General features: G+C 38.0%; 1 protein-coding gene across 6 annotated transcripts in view; it reads left to right on the forward strand.

Moving 5' to 3' along the window:
- EPB41L4A (erythrocyte membrane protein band 4.1 like 4A) overlaps positions 1 to 15,202 on the forward strand; it is a 138,488-nt gene that overhangs the window by 88,749 nt on the left and 34,537 nt on the right. For 5 of the 6 annotated variants that reach the window (XM_049794843.1, XM_049794842.1, XM_049794844.1 and 2 more), the window contains 3 exons: positions 3,375 to 3,466; positions 4,418 to 4,495; positions 8,354 to 8,460. In XM_049794843.1, coding sequence (XP_049650800.1) covers positions 3,375 to 3,466; positions 4,418 to 4,495; positions 8,354 to 8,460 — 277 coding nt within the window. The remainder of the gene's footprint in view (positions 1 to 3,374; positions 3,467 to 4,417; positions 4,496 to 8,353; positions 8,461 to 15,202) is intronic. The other variant, XM_049794845.1, reaches the window with a different exon arrangement.

Consider the following 15,202-nt stretch of genomic DNA (forward strand, 5'->3'; position numbering starts at 1 on the left):
ACCTGTAAGAAATTACAATTGTTCAAGGTGCTAAAAATGATGCCTTTTATTGGAAGCGAATGTTCACGGTGTTAATAGGTAAGGTCATCCTTGCTTTACCTGTAAAAATCAATTTATTTCCTTAGGGGAGAAAGTTTAAACCTGGAAGATATTACTGCCTCCAGTACTGCTTAATTTTTATATATCCATTTATAAATTGTGAGGGTAATCACAGTACTCGTGCAAGCCTTAAATAGTGTTAAAAAGTAAATAGAGGAAGTCCTAAACCTAGATGTGCTGAATGCAGTGTCATATTAGACTTGGTTGCAGTGAGTTACTGAATCCTGTGCAGAAAAGGTGAAAAATGGTAAAAGAATTATGAATTGTCTCTTCTCTGTTGGTGAAGAGCCTTGGAGGTGAGTGTTTTAGGCTTGCTTTCTCTCTTTTCAGTAAAATTTAACTTGCTGTTTGACTTACTACAAGCATCCATTCTGAGGCAATAGTTTTCAGATGTGCTTCTCCTTCAGATTCAAATAAATAAATCTCAGTGTGTTCTCAGAAAGCTTGTTGGTCCATTCCCAGATTTTTACGCAGTTGTTTAACTTTCCAGATCTGAATTCAGTAACTTGTTACTAGATTGGATCTATAGGGCTATGCTGTTTTTTCCTGAGTGCCTTCGATTGTTGCATACTAAGTATAGATGTTTCAGTATGTAGTTAATCATTAAAATTTTTTTCTTACCAGCTGAGATGAGCTTTCTTTCGCCTTAGAAAATAATGCCTTCAAATGATGGAATCAGTAATGTTTGCTGGTCAGATGTTTCAATCATACAGCAGTGTAGCTATACTGTCCCTCTTTTAGTCACTGATTTTCATGAGTTATGCGCCCTTTGTTCTGTATATGGGAAAATTCTAAAACTTTAACTTAAAAAAAGAATAAAAAATGGACAAGTAGAACCTTTCCCCTGATGGGAGTGTTTCCCTGAATTCCAGTGGCATTTGAACTGTGCTAATAATAAGATATGGCAGAAATACCTTATTTTAAAAAGTCTCTTTAAAAAAACCCCAAACACCCTGGCTTCTCTCTGCCCCTCCCTTCCCCCAACCCACAAACTCTCTTCTCCAAGATTATGTAATTAAATAAATCTAAGTGCAGCAGAGGATTTTTTGCCTAAAAGTAAAATTTAGGAGTGGATGAAGAAGGAGCAAGATCCTGCATATTAAAAGTGAGTCACTGAGTTCTTTCCTAACAAGTTAAATTGACTCATCATATTGCATAAAGTTTGCAATACCACAGGCCTGATCTGATATTATTCTTTAAAAGTGCACTGGTGACTATAGTTGTGTGGGTTTATATGAAATCACATCAGATGACAGTCAGATCTAGAAATTGTAATGTAAATTAAATCATAAAATCTGAAGCTACTTTTCTGTTATGTGTAAAATAAGGAAAGGAAAAGTACCCCTTGACATGTCTTCTTTAAAAATGTAAAAATTCAGTATGATCTTTCAGTGAGCAGACTCTTGTTTCTGGTTGCCAGAGAAGAAAGAGCAATATGGTTACTTCTGAAAATTCTAGTATAAATAGATTTTTCTCCTTGGCAATCCTCAGGATTCTCCAGGAAGCTTTTTTTTTCAGGTTTTTAAGTTTCTGGTTTTACTTTTTATAAATTAAACTTATTTTTGCTTCAAGTTGAACCGCTTGTGAATCCCACAGAGAGATGAAGATCCCTATCAAGCCTGAAATTGGATTTTAAGGAACTGTAGGAATATATTTATGGGACTAATCTATTATATAATCATTTTATGCTCTGCATAGCAATCTCAGATAAATCCTAATTTTCAGCATTCTCAGTGGCTGTATGTCTTACTGTACTCCCCTTTCTTGCTGTGATGTCCTGGAGAGGAAAACGTGTTTTTGAGAGAAGACTAGACCAGCCATTACACTAACTAAAACAGTTCATGGGAGAAAGTAAGCTCATGTGTATGTCTCAAGTTTGTGGGTTTTTTTCTTTTTTTTTCTTCTTTTTTTTTTTCTTCTTTTGGTCAGGGAATGAAATCTCAATTATTCTAACCACAGGTGCAAAGTTCTGTCATTTTTACTGTTACTTGTTTCAAGGTGGAGAAAAGGCTGCTTGAGCAGGTAACTTGTGATTTTGTGGGGCTGCCTGGCAGCTGTTAATAGAGATATAATTGGCTTTTGTTAAAGGTGAAATTTTGAATTCTAGGGAACATATTAGTTCACAGTTTGCAAGGTGCTTGCAGGTCACCATACCTCATTAAATGAAGAGTGGGAGAAACTTGGGAGAACTCTTTACCTACATGTGGATGGCACTGCAGAAGTATAACTAAGGCAAGGGTATCCATTTCCTAAAATCAGCTGCCAAAAGTGGTATGAATCATAGCACCTTTGTAATTCACATATCAGGGAAATGGTTTTAGGGTTCAGTTTTGTTACAGATGCTATCATACCGTGCTGAGGATTCACTCTGAAGTCAGTGGGACTACTCATTCTTTGTGTAAATCAGGTACAAAACTGAGCACTTAAGTTTACTGAATGACAGATATATGGAAGTGTATTTTATGTGAACATATTTGAATGTTTAGCTTGTTGGAAACAAGCAGTATGATGTGTCTGTTGCTTCTTCTTGTCTGTTGGAAGTGTATTATAGTTTGTATATGTCTGACTTCTCTTTCATCTCTCTCTGCCTTTTTCTCATGTCTACTGTGCTGACTGCCAATTTCCAGTGATTAGGTTTTAAGCTTTGAGTGTTCTTTTTTGTTGTCTTCCTTAAGAGATTTTAAGGTGGATTTTATGGCTTTTACCTTCGACCTTCTTTCTAGTATTTTGAATTATTCTGAAGTTGGCTAATTTTTTTTTTCTTTTAAATCTTTCCTTCCTCTCATCTTTTTTATTTCCAGTCTTACCTTGGTTCTTCTCTAAATGTATGTTTTGTGCGTTTTCACTCTGCATTGTTATTTCATGTTAGTTATCACAAATCTTGTGTTTCTTTCACATCTGAGGTGCAGTCTCAGAAGACATCAGAAACATACTATTTGAAAAAACGTTGTGCTTTTTAATTAGGAAAAAAGCTGATAATCTACAAACAAGAATGAAGGAACAGAAGTGTTTCAATAATATCCTTTCGTGTCTGTTTTTCAGTATCTAAGGAATTGATTCTTTAAATAATTATTTGCAGGCAATGAGAAACCAAAAAGAAAACCTCTTTTAAATGAAGAATTCTACAGTATTATAGAACCTGCTTTTCTTCATACTGATACTTTTTCTTATGTGCATTTATACGAGATGGTTGGTTCTTGTCTTCAGTAAATGAAGATTCACTTCACTGGCAGAATCCCTCATAACAAGATTGATTTGTCTTGTTTTGTTTTCAGTGCAATGAAACTTCCTTCTTTTTTGAAGCACGTAACAAGATCACATGCAAACATCTCTGGAAATGCTGTGTGGAACATCATACATTTTTCAGGTGAGTGATGCAGAAGTTGTGGTTTTGTTACCAAGAGGAGGTAGACTATGTTGACTATGAACCTTGTTATACCTGCAGAGTGGTGTAACACAGGCTTGCTGCCTGAAACATGTTTGCGCTGTTGGTTGTAGAATGCTTTTAAAAGCTGATGCCTTCCCCTTTCTTACAAAATGTGAAACCATAAATTTGAAATTGGGTAGTTTGGTGGTTTCTTTTGTCTTAGAATTCTTTTTGAAACAGTATCTCAGGTTGCATAAAGTAGGCTTTAACAGAAGTATCCACAAATGTATATGGCAGGATTTAAGCTGCCATACACATTCTTACTTATTTAACCAACAAATATTCTGTAGCAGCATTGACTTGAGTGAGGACTTTGGGTTTCAGACATCACTATTTCCTACAATGCACAGAAATTTTGGGTTTTTTTATAGAAAGACTCATTGAATTTCCATAATGTTTTGCTTAGTTATTGAAGTGTATAAAATGTTTTTAATATTACGCATCTCAAAACACTTGCTTTTACTGTTGCAAAAACACTAACAGAAATGTTGCAAGGGTGTCTAGCTAGCAACTTGTGGATGGGATGCTTAGGGCTGGCTTTAGCAGTGCTGTAAATGAGTAACCTCAGAATCCCTCCTGAAGTCTCATTACTGTGATGTTTTTGTCTGGTCCTGTGAAATACTAAGCAAAAGGCTGCTGTTACCAGCACTTTACAGCAGACCCTGAAATAAAGTGGTGTGTAGTCAAAGCAGGAGGACATAAACATGTGGCTTTGTGGAGCTCTCAACCCCATAAGAGTCTGCCTGGAGGCGGGGATGAAGAGGAGCTAGCAGAAAATTATTTTTTTGGAACCCAAATTTTGCATTTCTCTTTTCTTTTCTTGGGAAGGGGACTGTAATTGAGACCTATCTATGTAACTTACTCTGTTGTTTTATTTTTCAAACTACATAGAGTGCCAGAGAATGAATCAAACTCTCTGTCAAGAAAATTCAGCAAGTTTGGATCCATAGGTTATAAACATCGGTACAGGTGAATTTATTTCATTGTTTAAACTTTAGTTAATTCCTTCTTCATGCCTTCTGTTCTCCTCTTTTCTTCCAATGAAAGAAAAACCCCACCCAGACTGTGACTCAGAGCAGTTCTGCTGACAAAGCATGAATCAGGGCCATTTTAACAGACTCCCCTTGGGAGTCTGGCAGTTTCAGGACAAATGTGAGTTACTTCTCATTCTCCAGATCCCCAGAGTTGGCTAGGGCCTGCTTGTAGCCCGTAGTGAAAGTGACAGCAGCCTTGGCAATGCTTTTAAGTCAAAATCTCCTTGTAAGTCCTGAAATTATGTTCATGTCCTAAGGGTTTTTTCCCAACAACTGGGGAATACCAAAATGAGGAGGCATGTTGGCTGCCGCCTTTCTTCTGGGTCTTAGCAAAGCGTTGGTGCAAAGGAGTGTATGAAGTCTGTAACTCTGATGCCCTTCTTTGCAGCTGCAATTGAGCTATGGCAAGGGCTCTTGATCCAGATGGTTATGTCTAATTCTGTGGCAGTACTGGTGTGCAGTGCTATTGACTTGAGAATAAAAATGAGGGCAGATCTGAAGGGAGTTGGGGGTATCTTTTCTGACTGGAATAGCTGGCAAAATTTGATCAGCATTCAAGGCTAGAAGCCTTGAAAGATAGAGTAAACTTCAGACTAAGCCCGTATAGGGAACACTTGGTCTCAATTCTAGCCTGTGTTAACTAAGCAGACAGTGTGACATAAAGGGCAGTTAATATTGTGATATAGAGGAAAATGTGGCAGGGAAGGTGGGTTTAAGATCCTCTAGCTGCTGTGCCACAAAGGACTAGCAGAATATAGGATGTAGTTAAAACTGTAAGATTGTCAGAAACCCAATAGTTTTTACTGAGTTTGAGACTTTATGCTTTTAAGTCTGTTGAATTACAGGGTCTTTGTCTAGTGAGTAAGGCACTTGATTTGGCAGTTGGCGACCACTATTTTAAATCTAATTCTGTCACACCGGCTGAGCAATTTTGAGCCAAATAATTTATGGTCTGATTTTTAGAATTGTTTTAAAGTTATGTATTGAGTGAACGTGAAAGGGAGGGTGGAAAGCAGCAAATCAAAACCACATCTGAAAGCCAGGCCCCTTTGTTTTTGCCATTTTCATTTTCCATGTTGGTCAAGTGAGGATAAAAATAGTTTTTCATCTTCTGTAGTTAATTGTGAAGCTGCAGGGTGAAAAGGCCCTATTTACTAAAATGGCTAATTCTAGAGTTTTTTTTCATGGCCTGCAAATATAGCAGGTTTGTTTAGGTTTATTTTTGACTTGACTGTCTGTCCTTCCTGTCTGTATTTCCACCATCACTCAAGAAATATATAGATCATAATGAGTAAGGCTGATAATCATTAGTTAGACTGTTCTTTGTCACTGGCTATTAGGAGGACTTTTCTAAAACCAAGTAAACCACAACCCCCAATTTCTCTAGCAGCTCCTGGATTGCAGCTAGTGTCAGTTGTAGGTACTAACAGCAGTGTGTAATAGTAGCTTTATTACACTTGTCCTCAGTCAATCAGAATTCATAGTCAACTGTCTGTTACCCTTGGATGTAAGATCTTGCTTGTAAGGAAGGCGTTACTGATGGAGAGATGACTATGTCCGTTCTGAGCCTGAGCTCGTGTGACTGAATCTGGACTGTCTTCAGGCAGGATCAGTGGTGTGTTTCTTGCCCATCTTCAACATATTTCATAATAGTCCAGATTATTTGGGTTATCACATTAACTGGAATGATCCAGCTTCTCCTTACTGTCAATAATAGGGGAATGACTGTACTCCCTTTTGGGTTTCGAGTTGGATCCTGACCCACATTATCACATCTGTGAAAATGGATAGGAGTTCAGTGGAATCCTGCCACACTACTGCAGCTGAGAGTTTCCTCTGTGGCACTGTTTCAGCAGATTGGAGCAGGGCACTGGTGGTAGGGAGGAGACAGCTTTCTACCTACCAGGATCTTCCAATAAATTAAAAAAAACCACCATGAAGCAGTTAACTACGTTTGAGTTGTTCCTGCTAGTGGTGCATTTAAGTTCGTCTTCCTTTTTTATTAAGTTTTAAGGGTGATCTGTTATATGGCTTGCCATGCTGGGATGACAGTCATTACTGACAGCTGTGTTTATGTTAGTTTTGCCTAAAAAACATTAAAGTATATATTTTTTTTCTAGTATGAAGTGTTGCTGCAGCGATTCTTGAGGACTCTCTCTGACCTGAGTGGATGTTCTAGTAAATGTGGGTTGTGACATAGAGTTGCACCATATTGATTATACAGTGTTAATGATAGTGATGATCAATTGGTGATTGACATGTTCACTCTTTTCTTGGAATTCAGAGCAGCAGTTACAGCATTTTCATGTGCTTTGGGAATCTTCTCTTTGCTCATCCATCACCTTTGATTGTCTTCCCTCTTTGCCTTTGGTCTCTGTTGTAGGACCAAAAGCAGTGACCGTGTTGTGTATCTGTATACATCATTAGATCAAAGCAGAAACCATAATCTCACTGTTTGACTGTGTATGTGTGGGGACCATAATATTATCCGTTGGCTTTTTTTTCTTTGCTTTTTTTTTTTTTTTTAAATCGTCTAGGTACTTCTTATTAGGTGGCAGACAGTTTTCAGGAAAGTATTTTCCTTGTCTTACGATCAGATGCTTTGGTTAACACCTGGAGGTGTTAGTGTAAGTGGAAGGTCTTATCCCCAGATGTTTTGTTAAAACTGCTTCTGGAATTTGCAAGACTAACATGGCTACCAAACTTAAAAGTTGAGCAGTGTTTTCTGACTAACTTGGGAGCAAAAAACCCATTAAACTGAATACCAAAACCCAGCATTACTGTGATGTAATGTTAGAATTTGGGGTTTTTTTGGTCCTTTAATTCTTTTACAGATTTTGAGAAGATGCAGTGCTGACTATCCCTGTGGGGCTATTCTTGAAAATAAAAGCAGTATTTAGTGGCGTCTATTTGCATAAGTCGGAAGATCTGCGTATGCAATGCCTGTATAGATGCTTGGCCCTTGCTCGTATGATACCTGTTTACTTCTAAGTCATTGAAATGCAGGTGTTTAAGCAGCTGGGAGTTAATAGTAACAATTAATTCTTTTGTGTAGTAAGTTTCCAGAAGCAGACATGGAGTTTTAGGGAGGAATATGAGACCAGTTTTACATTTTTGTTACGAACACTATGTTCTGCTTAGTCACATGGAGAGGAGCCTTAAAATGAGCATCAAAGAATTTATTTAAACTTAATAAGTTATTTAAATTGAGCAATGAAGAAAAGCCTTACTGTAAACCGGAATTAGGATGACATCTCAATTTATTGTCATTTGGGCTTGTGCTAATGAGAGTACTTTATTACAATTTGCTTTACAGGGGGTTTTCCATGCCCTTCAGGTTGTCAATCCAGATGGCAGAGAAGTAGCCCCTTACTGACTGGAACTGAAGAATGTTAAATAAGTGTTTTCCTGAGGTGAAAACTTACAGAAAGAATTCAGGAAGTAATCAAATTACTTAAGAAAGTAATATGTTATAATATTAGAGGTTACAAAAGGTCACACCATCTTAGCCTATTCCTAATAAGCCAGCATTTTTAGTTGCTTAGTTCCTGTTGAAAATGCCAAATATAGAAGAGGTTGGCACAGCCTGTTGATGATTCTGCCAATGACTGATTCAAAACAAAAGTCAGGGTAGTGCTACTCAGCAGGACAGCCAGAGCTGGGACGAGAAGTGAATAGCTAACAAAACATGCTGCTCAAACCCCACATGTTGTTTTCAGTCTAAAGATCCTCTGTTTCTTCAATCATTTTTCCAAGTGTTTTCTCATGATTTTGTTGCATTTTCAAATGGCAGGACATCTTTGCAAATGACCAGAGACCCTTCTGTGCAGCTCCCGCGGCCTGACCAGCGCATTGAAAGAAGTCGCAGCAAGACTTACCCTAAAAGAACACAACAGACAGGTAAGTGCTTCTTTACTGTGCCTGTAGAGAGATGTCTTCTTTGGTCTTTGGTTCATTTCGTTTTCAGGAGGCAGCTCAAAACTGCTGCAGTGTCCTCAAGGATCTCTCAGAATGGATTCTCTCTTTGCCTTAGGTCAGTATCTATACCTAACCTTAACTGGATCTAAAATCTCCACCTTTGTGGATAAAAGAGATGGTGTGGATCAAACATGATAAAACCACATGTTTGTAGGTTTTATGTAAAGTATGAAAGGGAAATTTGAAAATGGGCAGTGAGAATATGGTTTTTTTCAGGAGTCCTGCCTTTTGTTAAAGAATTTTATACTTGTGTGTCTTAGCTAGTATCCCATTGTTCCAGCTGCTTGACCCAGGGTGTCTCTCTTGTACATCCTCTTCCCAGTTCAAGGGCAGTATCCCTTTATTTTGTTATTAAGTGGAACAGAAGTTAGTACCATGCCCTCTGCAATTTTAACATGCTTCAGATGTGTGAGCTGGAAATCTATTCTGCATGCTGAAGATGTCAGGGGAAGCTGGAAGTTTTTACAGGTGTTAGAGGAAACATGTAAGATTAAGCATGGATCACAGGAGTCATGCCCTGAATAATGGATGTTTCTGAAATTTAGTAATAGAGGCAAAAAGCTTTTCTAATGTCAAGTTCCAGTTCTACATGTGATTATGTGTGTGTGCTTAGCTTCATCTATAACAGCAGTTGTGCAGATTTCAGTCAAACTCATGCATGGAGTTAAGCATATATGTATGTGTGTTAGCACTTTGAGAAAAAAACTTGTCTGGGCTTTAAAATGTAAGCAAGATTTCTCTTTATCATAGGTTAGTATGGCATTATAAATTTTTGAGAGTTATCAGTTTTAAAAAGAGAGCAGTTTTATACATCTGGAAACCTCCCATGTTTATTCTGGATGCTGTCTTTTGACTCAGAAACAAAGCTGGTGTGTTCTGCCTTTTAGCTACAGTGGGTCTTGAAGTGTAGTGTAATTGAAAGTGTTGCCCTTGGAAAATACAAGCAGTTTACAACAGGTATTTTTTTTACTTTTATTTTATTTTGTTAAGTGTAAGAAGAGGAGGATTGCTTTGCTTTCTGATAATGGTATTTTTTTGTTGTGTCTGCAGTTGTCGGTGGGTGCCTAAGAGGACAAGAAGCTGTTCACCCTTAAACCTAGTGACTTAAACTTTTGTTCAGCTGGGCTGTCCCATTCTTAGGGTAGTAGTTCAAGATGAACAGCATTTCCCACCTCCTTAGTTCCCAGTTCAGTTGTGCAGAAAAATTGTGTGGCTATTCAGAGGTAAACTTGTTAGCTGAAACTCAGCTCTTAGTTGAAAATGCTGTTTGCCTTAGTGCAGGCAGTGAAAGTCAGTCTCTATTGCTGCAAGGGTGTGTGTGTGTGTGTTGTTCTTGTTGATTTTTTTTTGGTCTCTGACTGGAATTGTGAGGGAAACCGAAACCTTCCTGTGGCCTGTTCTGCTAATGTAATGTGATGCTGAATTCGCTGGGCAATGTGTGTTTGTTGTTTTGGTGGATTTAAATACTTTGTTTTACTTTAAAATAAAAAGGCTGCTTTTTCACCATTTTACTCATATATATTTGTATAATCTGTATTACCCATCTGAGTTGCTTTGCTTTTAACTTAATCGATTACCTGTGTGTTCCAACTGTACAGTCATTTTCCACTGAGGCAGGTGTATTATCTCCAGTGGTTCTTAAGTTAAAATGTATTTGTTTCATTTACGACTTAAAATATGTGCTAAAGGAAGAGAGCTGTGTCATTCAAATACCATCTTTCCCTATAAATGAACATTTTTTTTACTCTATTTTTTAATTTTGTATTTGGGTATTCACAATGATAAATGTCTCATACTCTTTCTCCATTTAAATAGGCTTTCAGATGCTGAAAGCAGACTAACGCTGCTTCCTCTCCTTGTGTCAGACACCATGTGACAGTCTATTGGATGTCACTAGGCTAAATCCACTCATTTTCACCTAAACTGGTTCTTGGATATAGCAAAGTCCATTTCACACAATAAATCAAGTCTGATATATTTTAAGCATCACTTGTTTAAAAACACTAGCGCAATGTAGATTTTACTTTTACAGAATAATTTTTATCTCAGAAATGAGCCTGGTGGTGTAAACAGTTTTATGAGTTACTTAAAACTTCCCCTGACTGAAGTGTTTGAGAGAATAGTGGCATTTCTTCTTAAAATAAATATTCCTTTTGCATAATGAGATTGTGCCGATGGTTATCATTGATGTCTAGTTCTTTGTTCTTAATTTTGTGTTTCTAGCATGGTGTAATAAGATTAAATAGGCCTTGTTCAACATTTTAAACAGGGTGATTTTACTTTGCATGTATTACATATTTCTTTAGGTGTTTTCTGCCAAATGCCACTTTTAGTTAGGTTCCAGCCGTACATGGCTTATAATTTAGCTTTTTGGAATGAAATCAGAGCTCCATTTATTCTCCCAAACCCCAATAACAACTTACAAATAGGTCTCATGCAGTAAGTTCCTTCCACTTTCTCTGCATTCAGCATCTTTCCTCACCTGCTTCTTTAATTTTTCCTGAAGACTGCAAAGCTAAGTGCATGAAAGGCATCCTTTCTGCAGCCAGTTCGATTAGCCATTCTGGTTTTGTTTTTTATCTGTTGGTGCCAGTAATGGGACTAGCCACAGCAGTGGTTTTGGGGGCAATTAGATGACCCAATAGCTACAAATACATACTGCATGTGCAGTCTGCATTGCCTCCACTATAGAAGTGTGTCAAGTGCTAAAGCCTCTGACCTCTGGCATCTCATTAAAATGTTTTCCCATGTTCCTTCTTTTTGTATACATGTTCTGGTGTTATAAGCAGTTACATGGTATGTGGTTTTTGTATTTTTTTCCGTCACCTGAAGGTAGAGGTAGCTATCTTCTGCAGAGCTGAGCGACTAATAATATTCCTTTTTCTCACTGGTCCATTAAAGTACGCTGACGTCATTAAGACTGCAGCCACTTAGTGAACTCTGGGTTTAGAGTTGGAGTGGATGTCAAGACAATAGAAAATATTTACTTTTATGTTTTCAGTAAAAATATTTGTGCTTTAAGAGGGATTGAAGAAGATACTGTGAACAGAGAGAAACTAGCTTTCTTGTATAAAAGCCACTGCTGTTGACTGATTCCCCTGACTGGGTAGACAAGTTTAGACAGTTGGGCTTTAGCATGGCAGATTATTTTCCTAGAATCCAGATCATGGTGGTTTAAAATGCAGTAACCTCCCTTTTGTCACTTGCTTAATACGTTTCATATCTCAGTTGTTCTAGGGTGGAAAAATCAGACCAGAAAACTTCAGTGGCTATGCAATCAATGTTTTTATATTAGTGCATTATTATTTTTTTTGGTGTATGTTTGAGTTGGTGTTCAAGTTGGTGTTTAGTTGGAGAAGCATGTTTTGTTTTGTTTTGTAAAGTCTTGCATATGAGATATGCATAGCTTGTTTCATTTGCTTATTCTCCCCATTTCATTTCAACTGAGAAAGAATTACAGTTGCATTTTGTTCTGGTTGCAAATCACAAACTCAAACATGGAACAGGACCTCTCATTATTCTGTCTTACCCTCTTAAGGCAAGACTGATGATAATGTTCAGCTTTCACAACAGTGTGTAGGGTGAAAGCGTTTGTTATTCTTTTGGCTGAATGCTGCACAAGAAAAGCTCCTTGGGAACGTCCTATCTGGACAAACATGGATGTGACCAGACCTGTTGCTGTGGGTCTGAGTTTATTCAGCAGGGGAAAACACATTGCTTAGGCTTTGTTGTTGTTTGGTAGCTGAGGACTTGATTTGTTCCTGCCTTGCAGACTGGGCAGTTGTATAAACTAGTGTAAAGTAAGTGCTGCCATTCTGATTTAAAAGCCAGGTGGAGAATCGGGAGTGGGTATTAAAATTACAGTACTGTCTGTATTATAATAGTCCCTAAGCAATCACAGGCAGTCACAGTCCCTGCCCTTACTAACTTAACATAGTACCACAGACGCCTGTCAGTACCCTGCTTCACCAACCTCTGTCATGGTAGATAGAACTGTTGGTCTTGTGCATTCAAAGTCATGAATCTTTTCCCAGAAAATTGTGAGATTGGGTTTGAAAGTTAAATTTTAGAAAATGAATCTTGGGGTAATTTTATTTATTTACTTATTTACTTTGAGATTTAAATTTTAAAGTTGATTTTAAATCCCAGGTTTTGTAAAAGGATGGAAGTGACTGCTTCTGCATTTTGTGCATGTGATGTTGATACCGAAAAAGCTGGTTGAAGAAACTCTCTAAGACTCAATCTTGGAGTTTTAGAAAGCAGACATTCTTTATTGCAGCACTGGGTGCATGGGGGATCGCTCCACCTATCGTGCACACCCGTCAGGCCTAATTGTGCAGGTTAAGTACATGTTCGACATACATATTCACTAGATTTCTGAGAAATTTTGTACATATTCATTAGTTTTCAGGCAAACTATTAGCATATGCAAATGCCCTTTACACAGGCACATTGAAGGTCTCCGGTGGTCTTCAGGAGTCCTCTGGTGGTCTTCCGTAGTCTTCCTCACTTGTCTGCTACTTGACCCTTCTTGGATGATTCTGTGCAGTGTGATCTTCTGCATGTTTGATACATCTTATCCTAAAGAATGCTCGTTAGTGCTTCTATTATCTGTGCTTACATTTTGACGTTTCACATGGATACTTCTAAACTAGGTTACCTAAAAGGGCTAAAGTCCTTATCTTCTTCAGTGGGGGCTCATCCAGGATGGCCCAGAAACTGCAAGGCCATCAAAAAGCAGTTTCTCACACATTTTGCAACATACAGCACCCCCCATCCACCACTGATCAGCAAACAATTGGGCAAAGAAACAGCAATGCCATTGTACTCAGAAAAACATCCTGCATCAGTGTGAGATGCATAAACCCTTGAAGCTACAGGTTTGGAAACTAGTTTGGAAAATAAACATTATCAGAGAGTAGGCTATGCTAGTGTGGATGTATGGAAGTCCATTCATTTTTATAGGCTCTTAGTAACACACGGTGCAAAGCATGAGCTCATACTGCATGTTTTCCTTTTGATCACACTATCTTCTGCTCTCATTAATAGATTTAAATACAAACACTACTGCCAGATAACGTCAGTAAAATGGCCTTAGTTGATAAGAAACAGGCATGACAAGCTAATTAGCTTGCCAGGCTCCTGAGGTTTTGGACATTTGAGTTTTTTAAAATGTAATAGTCTATTTAAATTGAATGCACAAATCAGCATCAAGATGGCTCTAAAAGTATCTAAGTGTGTGCATTCACCTTACTGGAAAAGTTCAGTGCAGTGAATGCTGACAGTAACTTATCTGAAAAAGGTAAACAACCAAGAAAACCTGCTACAAGTGAGATGTTCAAGATTTCCAGCTATCTAAGGTATTTTTGAGAGGCCTATTACCTTGGCATGCAAGAAACAGTGGTATAGATAAGTTATTGCAAAGGGTTTACTGTTTGGACAGTTTTTCTGGAGTCTATTCTTTTATATTAGGGATGCTTTATTGTACAGAGGTGGATGTTTGTAGAACAGTACTGTAGTTAGTAAAAGATACACGAGGTGGAATGTACTTAAAGGCAATTATTACAGTTTCTGTAAGTGTGGATAGAAAAATCCTAATTAATTATTTGTACAAAAGAATGGTACAGCAAGAGCTTTTTTCTTTTCCAAAAAGCAAAGCAAAGGTCCTCATTGTGGGCAGCAGTGGAGTCAAACATGGCTAATATGAGGTCTTGTCTCAGTAGAAACGTATTTATATTTCTGGGTAGATTCTGCCTGTGTGTGATGGTCACTGGTATGTTGTCCTTTCTTTGGTGTTTCCTCAACTAAGTACTTGTTAAAATAGTAGAGTGGTAACCAGGGAACTCAACAATGAGAAGAAGCTGCTTCTTTTTTAAGGATTTACTGGTCCTGGCTGCTCCAAAAGCTGAGGTGCAGCCTTTGTGCAGGGTGCTGAAGGAGTTGCAAAGGCATCACAAACTTTCTGCACTTGGGTGGACTGACTCTGCATCTCATAACCCCGCATTGCCTGACACCCAGAGAGGACTGTGTGTCAGCAGAATGGTAAGGCTATTGCCAAACATAGCAAAGGATCAGTTCTGGAGGTAGCTATTACTTTTGTAGCACTTGACCATTGGATCTTTTTCTGGCAGTTGTTTCATTGCTGTGACATGTTTTGGAGCATGAGTTCTTACTGCTTCATCAAGTTATGAGCACTCTGAGGAGCTTAATTGGAAGCTACCTCACTCACACAGTAATATGTGAAGTACTGCAATTATTTCCTTTGTCATAAGAAGTCATATCTTTGCTGATTTCAGTACTTCTGTGGGCCAAGTTACTATAGTGGGTTATTTTATCTTATGTATTTGGTGGCCTAGGAAATGCAAGCTAAATGTATGTGCAGGCAAAAAAATATGGTCCGAAACCCTGAGATATCCTTGTAGTTCAACACTTTGACCTACTCCATTTTCATTTCACTACCGGTACTTTCCTTAAAGGTGGGAAATTTCCATTTCCTGTTCTTAGTGCTGTCATCTTTATTTGTGATTTTTGACTGTAGGCATCCTTCTCTCTTTAGAGGTCAGAGGAAGAATTTTTGTAGCAGTCTTTTATGGCCTTAATGAAGATTGGTGATTCTTTTTCTGATCATTTTCTCATCCACATTAATTCAATACACTTTTTTGTT

The sequence above is a fragment of the Accipiter gentilis genome, chromosome Z (genome assembly GCF_929443795.1).
Source record: "Accipiter gentilis chromosome Z, bAccGen1.1, whole genome shotgun sequence".
Taxonomy (NCBI): Eukaryota; Metazoa; Chordata; class Aves; order Accipitriformes; family Accipitridae; genus Astur; species Astur gentilis.